The sequence below is a fragment of the Oreochromis niloticus genome, linkage group LG11, assembly GCF_001858045.2.
Source record: "Oreochromis niloticus isolate F11D_XX linkage group LG11, O_niloticus_UMD_NMBU, whole genome shotgun sequence".
NCBI lineage: Eukaryota > Metazoa > Chordata > Actinopteri > Cichliformes > Cichlidae > Oreochromis > Oreochromis niloticus.
In genome coordinates this window covers 15,226,161-15,242,199 of record NC_031976.2, presented here as the reverse complement: position 1 = coordinate 15,242,199, position 16,039 = coordinate 15,226,161, and the positions used below count along the sequence as shown (strand labels likewise).

Genomic DNA, 16,039 nt, shown 5'->3' with positions numbered 1-16,039 from the left:
GCTTCAGTAGACTGTGTTCTCAGTGATAAACACACCTGGATGATCGTTTTGGGGTTCAGGCGCCCCGGGCTCTTCCCCTGTTGCCACACATAAACAGATACACACATACAGGACAGTTAATGTATCTGCCAACTAGGCTTATATCAATATTCCAGCGTCTCCCTGGAATAATACAATAATATGGATCCAGTGTAGAAAGGTCCACACGCACACAAAAGCGCACGCAGATTTGCACTGCATAAGCCAAGTGTCACACAGCTCTGTGGGAACCACCGCGCAGGGTCGGATCAATGCCTCCCCTCTGCCCGTGCAGTGCCGCTGTCCTATAAGAAATAGACTAAAATACAAAGAGCAAAAGAAGGAGAGAGTGAGAGAAAGGTGAGAGATGTGAAAAGGCAGAGTGCCTGTCAAAGAAAAAAGAAAAAAAAACAGGAGTAAGCGAGGTTGGGGGCAGGTATGAAGAGGAAGAACAAATAAAGGTGACACAAAGGAGCAATGGAGAGGTCCAGACTCAGAGAGAGCTTTTGAGTGATAAAAAGATGGCAAAGATACAAAATAAGAGTGGGACTGAGCGAGAGCGAGAGAGACAGAGCAAAGGGGAGAGAGCGCGGCTGGCTGGCAGCTGTACAGAAGACAGGGAAAGGCCCTTGTGGACTCTGACAGTGATAAAAGGGTTGTGTGAATACTTTGACAAGTTCACCAGAACTGCACGAGCTTCTTCTCTCTAGATTCATCTCAGTCATTCCCCACAAAGCTTGGAACAACCCTTTTACAGCATCCAATGTAAAGACACATGTGAAAACAATCATTGCCTTCATCACACTGCTTCATATCACAGTTCATTACAACAACACGCAACAACTTGCCAGAGGAGTGCTGAGTAACACTAAGGACTTCACATGTCTCTGTACAATGTGAACAAATTCAGATTTTCCTGTAATTATGGAAATTGTGGAGTTTAGCACAGAATAGCATCATATTTGCTTCGGTGACGTATCTCAGCAGTCCAAATGTTCCAAAAACCAAATTATTTGCAGACAGTTAGTAACAATATCTGATGTGTAACTCAAAGCAAAAGAACAGCAAGGCTACAAATCAACACAACACTGGTAGGATCAGTAGGATCAAGGCACCACGATGGCACAGGACATTTTAACTGCACGTTTAAACACAACTGCAACGGGGGGGTTGGAGGAGGAGGATTCAGTATGCACAGATCAAGTTTAGCCTCCACTGAACCGAGCTACCCGCCCTGTTGCAGACAGGGTTTTGGCTTTCGGAGGGAGGTGCAGCTCAAGCAGCAATTCCCAGTCTGAAAGACGAAACCCGAACATTCAGGTACAGACCTTCACAAGGCTCTGTTCCTTCGTCTCCATCTTCTGAGAGAGGAATGGAAAAGGAACCGAGCAGAGATGTTAATGGATGGAAGGCCAAAGTAAAAACCCACGAAACATAAAGCATGAAAAATCCTCGTACTTTTGAGACTTTTGCTCTACAGCTTCTACCGAAGCGTTCCACCGTCAAATAATAATTATCCCTTTGGTTAGTGACACCAAAACCAAAAAGCTCCTCTTATGACCCACACGTTCAGGTCATAAAATAGTAACTTTATCTCTTTAAAATACTGAATATATGAATGCTCAAAATAAATTCAGTTAAGTAGAGAGCAACCGTGTCATTTAAATTAAAAAAAGACATCCAGGTGACTTACTTCTGTCTTTGCCTGTGGGTGGAAGCTGTGGGAGTTGCCGACCTCGTCTACTGGACATAGGGGTACTTGTGGGACTGGTCTGGACGGATCCACTACGCGGATGTGCCCTATATGACAAAAAGTAGCAGACAATAGCATGAGACATAAAGTAGGAGCTCGATGTAGGTGTTGCAAAGAAGAGAAAAGCGTACATTTGATCGGAGACGAGCAACATGAAAAGTAAAACTATGTTCTTTAATGGAGAGCCAATACGTGATTTAATGTAGTTAGCTGGGGTCATTCAATTATTTACAATATATGTAAGGTCACATGTAATTTAGTCACTGCCAGACACAGCAGAAATCAATCAGTGATGGAAAACTCGCTGTTGACTTTATCTCCAATATAAAACCAATGCACACAGTGGTGATGTTTTGGCACATGGCATGGAAGTGGAGGGCTACATCGACTGTAGGGAGCTGAGCTGCAATAAAAGATGCCAGGAGTGAATCGCATGTAAAGTCGACTCATCAAGCTGCGGGAGAGAAGAGTTGAAATGCAGAAACAGCAGACCAGTGCGACCATGCGTTCAGACTGTCCCCGCAGGCTTCCAACTCAAAAACAAAAGAAGAAGAGGAAAGAGGACAAAAAAAGTAAAAACAGAATGCCATCCGAGGACAAACGGCATCAGTTGATGTTAGTAATGAAATCAAAGTAAAATGCCGGCCCATCACTGCTATACTCACTCAAGCGTATGAGCAGTGTGTCCCAAATTAAAATTTTTCTTTTTAATAAAAGGAGTCAGCAAGCTATCTACGGTGTCAGGGTCATCGTGCCCGGGATATGTGTAAAGAAAATACAGCACATCCACTGGTGCTTTTGGAGACAAAACAGAAAGTGGCGTGTGACAGGTGGAGGTCGGTGGAGTGAGGTGAGCTGAGGTGAGGTGAGGCGGGGAAGCGGGGTAGTAGGAGGGTGGGAGGTAGGTGAGTGTGATGTGGTATTTTTGGTTCATTCTGGGAGTTAGTCAGGCTCGGGGTGGGTGGGAGCTCATGGGACAGCTGTACGGCTTTAAGCCTGTAAAGGTTTTAGCTGTACAAACATTTAGAAGAGGTAGAGCATCTCTGGAGGCAGAAATATTCTTACAGGTTGATTTAAAGCTCAGTGTGAGAGTACAGCACTTTTTGCTAGGCTGTCTACACGAACCCTAAGTTGTAAAACTTTGGTACATGTTGCACATCCCTTGTTAAAAGCAGAATATTAGCCTTGATGTTTCAAATGTGCTTTTCGAGAGTAAGGTTTATTAAGAAAAAAACCCCCCCAAAAATCTTGAACTACTTATTAATGTTTAAATTTTCTGTTGAAATGATTTCTCCCTCCAGTGTAGCTATGCTTCTGGGAAATGAGTGTACAACTAAAAGTACTGTCTGCTTCTATGCCACGTTGGCTGGCTCTGATCTCTGATCTGGGTCACACCTCGTCAAGGCAGGTGAGGGGGGGGCGGACCTCCCAGATGGCAGAGAAGGCATGGACCTCATGAGCGAAGAGTCGTGGGGGCGTTCAGTGGAGCGCGAGCGGGACGTGGGGCGCTCTATAGTGGGCCGCTGGTCTGCAGAGCGGGACCTGCTGTGATACTCGTGTCTATCCATGGCTCCGTGGCTCCTACAGAGGTTGTTGAGAGACAGGCAGGCACTCAGTGTGTCTCCAGCAGGGCACGGACAGTAAGGAGGGCAAAGACATTTTCTGCACCCTCAAAACTCCAAAGGATCATGTGGAATCCTGTATTTTTAATTGGTATAATCAATTTACTACCAATAGCATAGATACTTGTCAGAAGCTAATTGGGTGTTATGTCTGATTATGTCTATGTCTGCCTGATTTGCAGGTAGCAAAACTACCTAGAGATAAAGACAAAATGAGATGTTTCCTAAACTCTTAAAACAAACATTATTGTTTATGACTCTCCACGTGAGGCTAATTTACTTTATTTAAAGAGCGGACAACATGGACCGTGCTAGGTGGCTCCTGTGTGCTTTGCAGTCCTTGGTGGAACCAGTGACTGAACTGTGAAGTTCTCAGGACGTGTGCAATGAACAAGGACTATGTGCTGTCTCTCTGTAGGTGATAGGTGAGCATTCTGTTTGAGCCAAAGTGGGAATGTGAGGGAAAAGTGACTGCACTTGGATTGTTTTGTCTGTTATATTCTGCAAAATGCCCAGGCAAAAGAACTTTTGGCACAGTGACAATGAAGGCAGATTCAGATGATCTGAAGAGCTGTAGGGGAAAAACAACAGGTGAGGTTTCTCAGCTGGGAAAATTACTGACGAGGTACAGAGAGGAAAAAAACAATTCGCACCGAAATTCATTGATCAAGAAATAAATTCACATATTAAAAACAGTGAAGCGAAAAAGGCACCTGAGTCTTGAGAAGCAGAGGGGATTTTAGAGCATGCTGTTTGGTAACATTTGTATGTATGTTACCAGTTTCAATTCATACACCGTGAGTAATAATATTTTATAGTTTTCGTACTTTCATACAGAACAAAAAAGTATTGAAATGAACCGCTGCACACACTGTTTGCTAAAATGCAAGAAATGCAAGAAAACACTATAGATATGTGGGAACGTCTTCAGTCAAACTGGGTTCTAATGATAACAAATACTTTATAAATAATTTCATTAGATCGGTCCATTTTGTTATTGCCATTTAGTGTCTGTAGTCTTGTCCAGTATGAAATATTGTCCAGTAGAGGAGATGTCCTGATAAAGGCTCATCAGTCAGTGACCTTACACAATCTATACAACAGTCATTTACTCTCATCATCACCGGGTCCCGTTCTCATTACGTTGCTACGGCCAAGAATCTTTGAGTGATGTGAGGTTACGTCTGTTCAAGCATCACATTATGTGTAATTCAGTGGACACAACTGTAACACACAAACTGCTCTGCTCACTAGATTCTCGCAGGAATGTTTGTTTTCTCAGCTCGGGAAAGTTGCTGTGTTAATTCCTACATGCTGCATACTGTACAGGCTTTGTCCTGCTTTAAGTGCACTCTGGAGGGTTGCACTTAAACTACAGAACCATGAAAAACCTTTTCTGCAGGCAAATCACCCAAAACTGAAACATCTGGCAAAAGGCTCCAACTCCACTAATGCTCTTTGTTGCTAAACTCTTTTTTTTCTCATCCAAGTGGCTTTTGTGTCTGTATTGTGCCCTCGTTTCTTTTCAGGTCTTACTATGCCTGACTGCAGACAGAAACAAACTATCTATATGAAGAGTGGAGGGAAATCTACTGTAGTTCTCTATCGGCTACTTTCCTTTCTCTGTCAGTTTAGACAAAAGGAAAGGCACCGAGAAATAGATGGACAGCTCTTGTTAATGGGTATCTAGGTTATAGGCTGAGCCTGAAGTCGGGCCAAGCCAGGCCTTAGGGAAACTTTGTGACAGTTTTATAAAGTCAGTCGGGCTCTTGGGCTGAGTTCAGAAGACTCATCAGTTTTTTTTCCTCCTGGAGAGGAGAGAAGTAGCACAAACGTCACGTTATTCCTGACTGGAAGCCAGATGGCAGCAGGCAAAAGACTGAAGCATGGTGCACCAGTGTGGGTCGGGATTTGATGGGTGTTAGCAGGCCTTTCTATAGGTGCTTGAAACAGCACAGCCATCCATTCAGACCATATAGAAGAAGTCAAAGGGCCACTCTATGGATGACTGTAAGTGCAGCTGTCAATAGCATGTTAAATTTTAAAAAAAAGAAAGAAAAAAGACAACATCAATAATAACAAACACCACTGATCAACATTTGGCTGTTTGCATAATGCGCATGGGTACACAATGACATCACCAAAGAAACAGTTAAGTGCGAGCCAGCACTTACACAGCCGACATCAGCAACACAAATAGCTCTGAGCCTCATCGTACAGAGGCAGTTGTGTAACATAACTGTACAGCCACACAACCTCAGAGCCGTGATGACTCCTTAACAAAAACCGATATCAGGGAGGATATCATTTTCCGTCATCACCTTTACCATCACGGATAAATTAAAGACGGACGAAGAACAACTTCAGGAGACCACAAGACGGCGGGCGCAGCAGCGTGTGTCTGTACCTCTCGTAGTCATAGTCGGAGGAGTAGGCGCCCTCTGAATAGGCACGGGTCATCCTAGTGGAACGCAGTAACCTGACTGCTTCCTCGCGGCAGATCGGATACACACGATGGTTGCGGCTGCCGAGAAAATATCACAACTGGTCAGCGCTCGATTTTTTAATTTTGTTTCACCACATGGGGGAGGCAACATGACAAAGAAGCTGGAATTCAGATCTCAAAACTGAATGCCTATACAAAGTACACTGATGCGCTGAATGTACCCACACGACTGCAGGGGAAACCACCTCTGCTGGACAAAACTTCACAACCACAAAACACTTATCTATTTAACAGTATGGCCAACAGGCGCTCTTTTAGTCAAAAGACAAGAGACAGACTGAACTTCTCCAAAGCCTGCATTTATGCACATGATTTATTCTAGAAGATTTAAATGCTTATATGATAATGAGATGGTGAGAGAGAGCAATGCTGATACTGGATGAAATGTATGGCTATTATCCAATCAACACGATGCACCACGGGAAAGTAAACAGTTCTGTATATATTTAATCTTTGGCAGAAGAAATGTATACTGATACACATACACACAAAGCACTCACGGCACTGACATTGAACAGGTCAGCTGAAGTGATTTACACCTCAAATCCACAAACCCATGTGGCTTTTTAAAGCATGCCACGGTGTCAGTGCTATATCTTCAACACCCTAATGGAAGCTTTCCTCAAAAAACAACCCAACAAATAAAATATATTTAAAAAAAATAGGCTTGTGGGTTGGTGCATGGTTGGGGAGGGGGTTTGGCTGGTTGGCAACTGGAGTAGCAAAGGAGGGGCTTCATGCAAGCTCTGGTAAAAGTCTACCTGGGGTCCTTCTGAGGGTCATCAATAGGCTGAGTATGTCTGGTTCGAGGTAGGGTGAGAAAATGGCTGCAACCACATGGAAGGAGGAGAGAAGACAGAGATGGATCTGAGATGGTGAAGAGACAGAAGAGAAGGAGGAAAGGAGAGAAAGACAGCAGATCGGAGACAAAGATCATACAGGCAGACAGCCGGAAGGGGGAGGAAACCGAGGGGGGGTTGTAAAAGAGAGAAAGCTCACAGGAGAGAGGTTAATGTACGCGATTCAGGGTGGAAAAACTGGCGAGGAAGATGAGAGGTGAGAGAAAGCCGAGAAATCGCACGGCGAGGAGACGACTTCCTCGGCTCTAGTGCACAGACAGATAAAAGTGGTACACAGAAGACGCCGGAAGAGAACAGCACAGTCCGAACCCCTAAATCGGTCCCCTCTGCTGGACTATTAAACTACTTTAGACCATTTAATAACTACACTTTTTTTTTTTACATACATCATTTCCCAAGAAAGTCAGAAAACATTAAGTGTTAAAAAAAATAAACCAGCAAGGCTCACAGAAAGCTATGAAAGCCATTTTTTTACAATATTATAGGATATCTGGGAGAATGCCAAATTCTCTGTGACATTTTCAACTGTTTTCAATAAATAACTGCAAGCTGTTAATTGAAGCAGCTGAAATACACTCAACCGAGCACCGTCCCAGACAATTTAGATAAGTGCATTTTCTGCATCTGACACTGATTTAGCTCCAGCTTCAGAAGTATCAAATAAAGTTAATTGGAAAGGGGGCGGGGTGGGCTGGGGGTGGGAATAGCTGCGACCGGGCGGTGCCAAGGCCACAATTGGACTCTTGGAGCAACATTTTCCAAAGCTCACAGAAAATAAGTGCTGATGGAGGATAACTGACCACTTCCCCTCGACCACCTCTTCCATAAAGATAGTGAAATACAGTACATGCAAATCCTGTATAATGTGCTCAGCACTGGCAACATTTCTTTGGCTCCCAATGTTTCCTGCAGAATTTCATTCTCTCAATTCAAACTTGTGCACTTGTCTTTCAGGAGTGTAGTCTCATCCGAGACTGGTGCTCATCTGGAACTTTAACTTGTGACAAGCTATTTTTAACTCTAAGAATGATCATTTTAATCGGATATTTCCTGCGCTCGTTAATTTTCACTTTCTCATTTGGAAATAAGGAGTAGATGACGATTGAGGACACAAGTTTTAAGTAGGGGAGAATCCACACTACTGTATCAGGAGGACCCCGAATAAAAAACAACACAAAAACCCCACTACATCACATTAAAGATGAAAGTGCGGACAAAGAAGAAGAGTTTAAGGCAAAAGGTGTTGTGCTGTGGCGTATACCTACATAAACAGCTCACTGTGCTGGTCAGCATTTACACATGCATGCTTAAATAAGTAGATGCATGTGCTGCACACAAGTGTGAGCTGAAGTGTGTGTGTGTGTGTACCTGTCAGGTGTTCAGTTGTCATCAGACAAACTGTGGTGCTCCACTCTAGCAGAGGAACTGTACTGAGAAGGCCTAAGGTCAAATGCTTGGTCCAGACTTCTGCTGTGTGACAGAAGTGGACTGATCACCCCTTATGTATGCTACATACTGCCCCCTGCTGTCCAAGAGGCACATGGCCTCATGTTTAACAGAGACCATGAGAGGAAACAGGAGAGATGCTGCACACTACAGAGGGGTGAGGTGCTATTTTAAAGTAAATATAGCAACATTTGGTGCTACAACCAAAACAGGTGGCGAATTTGAAAGTAACCTGAAACAGCATGCGTTTCAGCTAAACTAGTGAACCTATTTTTTTGTGGATTCCAAAGCATGGAAGCACAACACTACGATGTACAAAAGACCTACCAAAAACTATACATGTCGGGCCTTTGGTGCATTGAGCGACTGGTTACCTGGAGGGTGGGGGAACGCTGGGAGAGCGCGACCGCACCCTGTTTATATCAGCTGACCGAGAGCAGTGGTTAGAAGACATGACCTGCTCGGGGACCGACAACGTGGAGCTCTGGAAGTCTCTGCCATTTGGCCGGTAGTCTGCGAAAACAACAATGAATAAAGAGAAGCAGGGGGTGGAGAGAGCAGGAGAGAGAGGGTACGGCGTTATTTCAGCGGTTCCTTTATTCCCTCACAACACCAGAGATGCTACTTTTGTATGCTTTTTACTTGAGTGCAGATTCCTTTTATACTTGAGTTATTTAAATAACTAAATATGGTTAATGAACAATAATGAATGCTGCTTTTGCAGACTTAGTTTGACCACCGTCTGTAATAACTAAGAGGAAAAAGGCAAATCTTGTTTCAAACTTTGTAAAGCTAAAAGCCATTCTGCACAGGTGAAGGACTCATTTTGATATGCTGAGTCTTTATCGTACAAAAAATGAGGAGTGGGTTTCCATAAAAGTGTAAGTCATCTGCTGTGTTAACACTGTGCATTAAACATGAAAATAGCCTTTCAAAAGAATCTGAAACATTATAATGAATTTTCACTGGTAGACTGATTAGTCCATTGAACTTGAAAGAGTTCATTAACCGATAATCAGACATGGCTAGGAGCCACGGTTAAGGTCAGTGCTTAGCACTATTAATGTTGATTGATATTCAATAGAGTGTATAGAAGATTTAAAATGAGTTAAAGAAAAGCCTGATTCCAAAGTTGGAAAAGATGGAAAGGTATGAAAGAAATGTTGACCTTCACTTTAAAGGAGTGGCATGTTAATCGCATAAGATTTTCTTTTGTGTGTCGTAGATAGAATAAAATAGATTTCTTTAAACGTGTCAGGCTAAATGACCCATAGAGTAAATTGTCATATTCTGCAAGTCCACCATTTGTTTATTGATATAAACAAATACAAGCTACAAACATTTGAAAAAAATGACCACAATCCACAATGTCTTCACTCCATTATGATGTAAATTACATTTTCAAATGAAAACATTTGTCATTTCTTAAAAGATGCTCCACTAGTGAGCTTCCTGCAGCGCAGCAATCAACTTCCATGCAGAGCCAAATTAAATCTATTCTTCCTCCTGACATGTTGCAGATGCAAAGAGGAGATTCTTTGTTGACAATTAAAAGGTTTTAATAGGAACTGGCTGCAATGGTGCAGAAAGAGGCAAAAGAGCAGAGGGTTAAAGCAACATGAAACATGTTGCACAGATGGAAAAAGTCTTAAAAGTGTTCAGTTGTAAGGCCCATTTGTCTTCTACAGTAGCTACTAGTGTGCACTGCTGTACTGTGTGTACTGTATGTTCTGTAAAACAAAAATAAAATGTTTTCTTCCCCATTTGAACTGTGGAAGCAGATTACGGCAAAAACCGCAGGATGAGATGCAGTGGAGCCTGAGCAAACGGGAGGCACCAACCAGGGCTGAGTGAAGGGGTATTCCCTTCACTGTGGATGAAGTGAGGGGGTGGGGGTGTCTGGCATTGTGAGAGGCAGTGAGGGGCTGATGAGAATTTTAAAGAGGCTGGAGGAGGATTTCCCTCAGCTGCGGTATCATCGGCAGGCCGGTCTGAATGTCTGTGTGTGTGTGTGTGTGTGTGACACGCAGTTTGCTACAGAAACTGTGTATTCTCCTGTTTGTTTTCTCACATTATTCCACTCGCTTCTTCTGCATGGTGAGTGATGTGAAACGTCCTGCAAACAGTGCAGGTAGCTGTTTCCATCAAGCTTAATTGCAAAAAAAAATAAAAAATATAGCATGTCCCGTGGTCTTTTTGTGAAAACTGAGGAGAACTAACAATTATAAAAAGACAGGCACATGTTGCCCTCAAATGCAACCTTGTGCTTAAAATTTAAAGGAAGCCTTTGTTTTAAGCCCTCGCTGTCTTTTTCAGCATAATTTTTCTTCCTACTTATTATTTCATGTGAGCAAATTTCAAGCACGTCTCAGTCTTTTTTTCCCCTTCCCCTGTCTTATTCTCTCTGGCTGGTAGCAGCTCTGCCTCTGCTTTTCTGATGCAGCGTGGGCGTGCTGCTGAAGCCTTAGCAAGAACAGCAACTAGCAGTGCAGAGGCAGACAAAAAAGCCCTCTGCTCCCTCACTGTGCTGCTTCTGCTGTTTGCTGATGGGCTGCAGGATTTTAGCCCGATACTGCGAGATGTGATGACGTGTGTAAGCATCTTTCCGGTGGCGACGTGAGTGAGGTTAGCTAAGTACATTATTAAGAATCGTAATGCAGCTCTGGTGAAATGGAGTGGATTCGATTCACTTACGCCACACAACGATGGCCTTCTTAATATGGCCTTGAACTGTTTATTACCTGTTATTACCCCAACGCCGTCTTCACAATCATAGTCTGAGATCTCACTGTCACTTATCCTTTGGGATCCTTTGAGAGAAAGAAAGAAGCAGGAAAGAGGAGACAGAGGGGAGAGAGAGAGAAAGAGGTCGTTTTCATTCCCTTTTTCATTTATTTAGATGCTTTTTTGTTTTTCAAATAATAAGTCACCCCTGCTCTGACTGTAATGTTCACTGGTCAAAGTGAGCCCTCCAACTAAAACAAATAATGCAGCATTTCGCCGCTCTGTCCCAACAAGAGCAGCCGATCCTTCTTCATCTGAGCTGTGGCACTTTGAAATGGCGCAGTCAATCATTCAGTGCACACGTGAAGGTGGAGACGGGGAGAAGTGATAGGGCAGTGTAGCTCTTTCCTCATCCTTCCCCCGTAGCCTTATCACCCCCACTCCCCACCCAACGCTTCCCCACCGCCTTCACCGTTCATTCAACTTAAATCAACTGGACACGTGTGCTTTTTCAGAAATGACAAGTGCTGCACTCTGGCAGTGCCGCTCCCAACCTCTCATCTCAGTTGGCTGAAAACTTTTTACAGCTGTCAGCTCTTTCACTTCACGCTAACACCAACACCCAGAAAATCGTCCTGGTGGGGGAGCAAGCCAGCCTCCCGTGGCTGAAAGAAGCAGCGGAGTGAAGCCGTATGGCATAACGGACTGCAGCGCAGTCCTCTTAAGCTTGTTAGGAGGTATGAGGGCCAAAGACTCTAATAATAGTAAGACATGGGTCAAAAATATCTTATATAAAGAGTATTTCATATTTCATGCATGCAGATAATCAAATATTATTTTCTTCTTTTTCTTTTTTTTCTTTCTTTTTTTGAGTAAATATGCCAACTGTGTTAGAGGATTAGGCCAGTAAATAAGAAGTATCACAAAAGCAACACAGTCGCCTGCCGTTTTCAAGAAGATATTCACAATGAAGACACACAAACACAAGCAAAAGCAGAATGGGCAGAGTGTGCCGATGGTAATCTGTGCAACTGTTAAGAGGAAAATATTCATAATAGGCCAAAAAACAAACAGTATACATGACAGAGGAGAGGCAGGTGGTCATAGGCCAATTATGTCTGTCAGGAGGGGCGGACAGCTCGGGTTTTAATAACATCACATTAGGACTGAATACAGTTTGGCAGGATCTGGTTTTGGGTTACAGGGTGGGGTTGTGAGCCAGTTAACAGGTGAACACACAGAGAAGGAGAGACCACTGTGTCCTAAATCTCCCCGTTTCCCCACAGCGTCTGTGGTTCTGCTGCTCTGGGTGGATAAGGAAAGAGCGGTGTAAAATATACACCGACCCTCCGCACTGAAATCCATGTAAGGCAGCAGAAACGTCAGCTCTTAAGGGGGAGGGGGGAAAGGGGTGGAGAATTGGGGCACAAGGGTGTGTTTTTAAAGAGGAGGAGGACGACACTCAGATGCTCCATAAAGCTGCAATGTCTGTTAGGGCAAAGGTCTTTACCTGAGTTGTGTGAATAAGAGCCTTTGTCTGTAAAAGCAGAAGCAGTAAGGTAGATGTGACATGGACAACAGAAACAAAATATGCAGAAATAACAACGGCTGTAAAGGCCTCGATGACCTGAAGCCGCAACAGAAAAAGCCAGCACTGATCAGATAAATACATATGGCTCCTTGTTTGTTAATGGAAACAACTACAAAAATCAGAAAGCTACCTATTGTTGTTTTTATTTATCTCAGTGCTAAAATTTTAATTTCTGAGTGTTCGGTGCCATGAGTCTGTCGGCACAGATATATTTGTATGATGGCGAGCTTCAAGTAATAAAAAAGGAACAAAATCATCATTAGGGTATAAGGAAACTTGCTTTAAGACAAGCTACAAAACACACACGAGTAAAAACCTCCATGGACTCTTTCTCTGATAGCTGCAGATTTCTCTCTCTTATTATGCTACAGCTGGTATACATTCGTTTTTGCACTTACGTCCACTATTAGCTGCTGTCATTGCTTCACCTGTCTTATTGGCAGTGTGTGGCGGGGTGTGAGGAGGTGCATACGTAGCGAGAGCAGAGAACCATCAGTGACAGCAGAGTGCATTAAACACTGATATTGTGCAGAGTGCAAAGAAATTAGGTAAAAAACAAGCACGTTTTTTTAATCTTTCCTTCATTCTAACCTTGTTTGAGTGTATGGTTGTGCAAACAATTCTAATTTCAGTAAATCTGCTCTCTTAAAAGAATGTATTTTACATTTTTTTTTAGAAAGCTGGGAAAGCAATGTTTAAGTCAAGCATCATTCAAACAAAGACTCCCTGTCTCTCACTCAAAGTAAGGATTATTCATTTAATCCAGGTAATGGACTGATAGTTGGTATCAGCAGATACCTGAAGCCAATGTATCTGCATTGGTATTAGAAAATCAGCTGACCTGCTTCCATCTCACACTGTGAATGAATGTCACTTTACATTACAGCAGGTAAAATGTTTTTCCTACAGGATGCCCACCTTCTGACTCTTTACAGTCACTTTCAGCATATTTTGGGACCATTTGAGCGACAGAGGTGTTACTCACTCTGCAGCCGCCGCGTTGGACTCTCTCCGTGGAGCTGCCGGCGCTGTGCGTTCGGGGAGGCACGTGGGAGTGGGATAGATGACACGTCGTGTGTTTGTAGCTTGTACCAGTGTGGCTCGTCATCGAGAAGAGCCGTCTCCAGCTCAATCAGGATCTGGCAGAAGTAAAAGGCCCAAGTAAATTTTCTCTCCTTAAAAAAAATGGCCTCACTCCAAATGTTTTAAGCTCACATATATTTTTTTTTCTACTCACTGATGGAATCAGAGCAACGTAAAACATGCTGGCTTTTAAAGAAAATGTAAATCCCAAAAAAGCCCTTTCTGTCACTCACACGCAAACAGAAAAAAAGAAAGTTCCTGATCCATGATAGGCAGGGACTGGACCACCCAACACTTTGTGATGGCCAGCAGCTTTCTTAAGGGCTTGACACCATTCAAGAGGATAAGCTGAGATACTGTTACCGAGTGTCTCTGAGGGCTTGGATTTGGTTTTCTTACCTCTCCCAGGAATTCGCTCTCCTCCTCCCTCACCCTGGCTTGGTCCCACAATGTGATCTCCAGCATGCGTTCCCGAAACTCCCGCCGGTGCACCGGCGAGTACATAAAGGTCTGGTTCCATTTGGGCTCTAAGGATTTCTTTACTGTTTTTGTTCTCCTCTTGCTTTTGTCACTGGAGGAACAATAATTCAAACTGTTTTTATTTACAATCATAATAGGGAAGAGCCACGAATACAACAAATCCATCACACGACACAGCACAGAGCACAGCACCACAGCATGCAGCTGCAGGGAACGACATGGCAAAGTGAACGTGCTAACTGCTTCTTAACGTCCATTTCCTGCATTCCTCATCAATGCATAAGAATAAATCGCTTAATAAGAAAATAAGAGCATAAATAATTATGAAATAAACCTCACATCAATGCCCCCCATAACTTGACCTTATTGCATAATCTTTTTTTAGTGTCTTTCTACCTTCGGGGAAATTAGGCCCTGAAACAGAGGAACTGTTTCTACTCTTACCTTCTGTCAGGGAGGAAGTAGATTTTCACGTAAGGGTTCCTGGGCCGGCCGTCTTCCCTGGGTGGCAGGTCTTTGGCACCCAGGATGGTGACGATTAGCTGATGGCCCACTTTGTCATACCACAGTTTGACCTGGGGGAGGGGGGAGAGCAGAGGCAGCCTGCTGAGAGACAGCTCAGGGCCAGCACAAATGAGAGCACATAAAGGGAATAATGCAGGAGAAGACAACTTCATCAGGTCCTCACATATGCATTTACATCCTTTTGTTGAGTTCAACACCTTTTCAATCAGTATAGGCCTCAGTGCAGGGTCTTCTCCTGTATTTACCCTTTAGGAAAAGGAGGAGGGTATCCAATTGCTAGGATGGTGTCAGGTCACATGTGTGGTGTGTCATTTTCATAAACTAAAACTATATCAATGTTAAAATGGTGTGATAATGATTTTTAAAGTGTGTCCTATTACAGTTTTTTAAATGGAACTGACCTTTTCAGCTGGAGTGAACTACAGTGAAATGCTAAAGGCAACATGCTCTAAAATTAACACTGTCCCACCATCTACCTATATGATGGCATCTCTAATAGTGTCCTCCCAAGTATTCAGTGGGGATCGATAACGAGAAATCAGTCATGCTGCTGCAATAGGAATCAAACAGTTCACGCTAAAAGAAAAGTATGGACTCCAGGAGAAAAAACTTAGAAGAAATAAAAGGCCAGCTGAAGCCTTAAAAGAAATCAGATGAAATGAGAAGTAAGACTTCTAAGTTCTGGTCCATACTTCATTCAGAATATGATTATGGATAGGGGTCTGCACTGTTTAAGAGGACTCGCCGTTCATGCAGCAATGCAGGAAAGAGCATTCAAGACAAGTCGAAACAGACAGCAGGGGGCTCATGGGAAAAACAAATTGTACCAAGTAATCTCTAGCCCACCAAAATGCCACATACTGCAAAATATGAATTCAAATGTAGAGTAAGATTCACCATAAAAACTAGCAACAATAAGTAAAATACCTAAATATATACTACTGTGTGTCCAATACAGCCAATTAACAAGGAAGCAGTTTACTCAAACATGCTGGCTTTAACAACATTAATGTAGAGACACACATAAACCTAAAGCATTCATATGTTTGATCTGGAAAACACGCAGTGCGCCCTTTCCTCTGCATGCTCTGTTACACACCCCAACAATATTACCGACACACAGGATATGAAGCTTAGATCTCTTTTAAGCAAAACAACACAACAGTGAGATAAATATCTAAGGTTTAACACAGGAATATTAACCCTCAGGCTATCTAAATCAATAATGACCATAAAACAGAAACCACAGAAAAGACAGAGTGATATTAAAGCAGGCAGCTTGTAGCAGAGAGAAGCCTTCTAGGCTTCGCTCTGTTTGGAGTTATTATTTGGGAGGTACAATTTGCTTATTCGTTAAATCTCCTATCTGTAACGGGGGAAATGCAATTTTGGCTTTGGCTTTCCAAAGAGGACGGTGAACTCAGTATCTTT

At 43.1% G+C, this 16,039-nt stretch overlaps 1 protein-coding gene across 1 annotated transcript in view; it reads right to left on the bottom strand.

The window, feature by feature from the left end:
• rims2a (regulating synaptic membrane exocytosis 2a) overlaps positions 1–16,039 on the bottom strand; it is a 95,001-nt gene that overhangs the window by 40,577 nt on the left and 38,385 nt on the right. Inside the window, 10 exon segments of the mRNA XM_025911448.1 lie at positions 1,347–1,379; positions 1,712–1,818; positions 3,167–3,352; positions 5,801–5,917; positions 6,661–6,726; positions 8,580–8,718; positions 10,947–11,015; positions 13,506–13,659; positions 14,003–14,174; positions 14,528–14,658. Of these exon segments, the coding sequence (XP_025767233.1) occupies positions 1,347–1,379; positions 1,712–1,818; positions 3,167–3,352; positions 5,801–5,917; positions 6,661–6,726; positions 8,580–8,718; positions 10,947–11,015; positions 13,506–13,659; positions 14,003–14,174; positions 14,528–14,658 (1,174 nt within the window).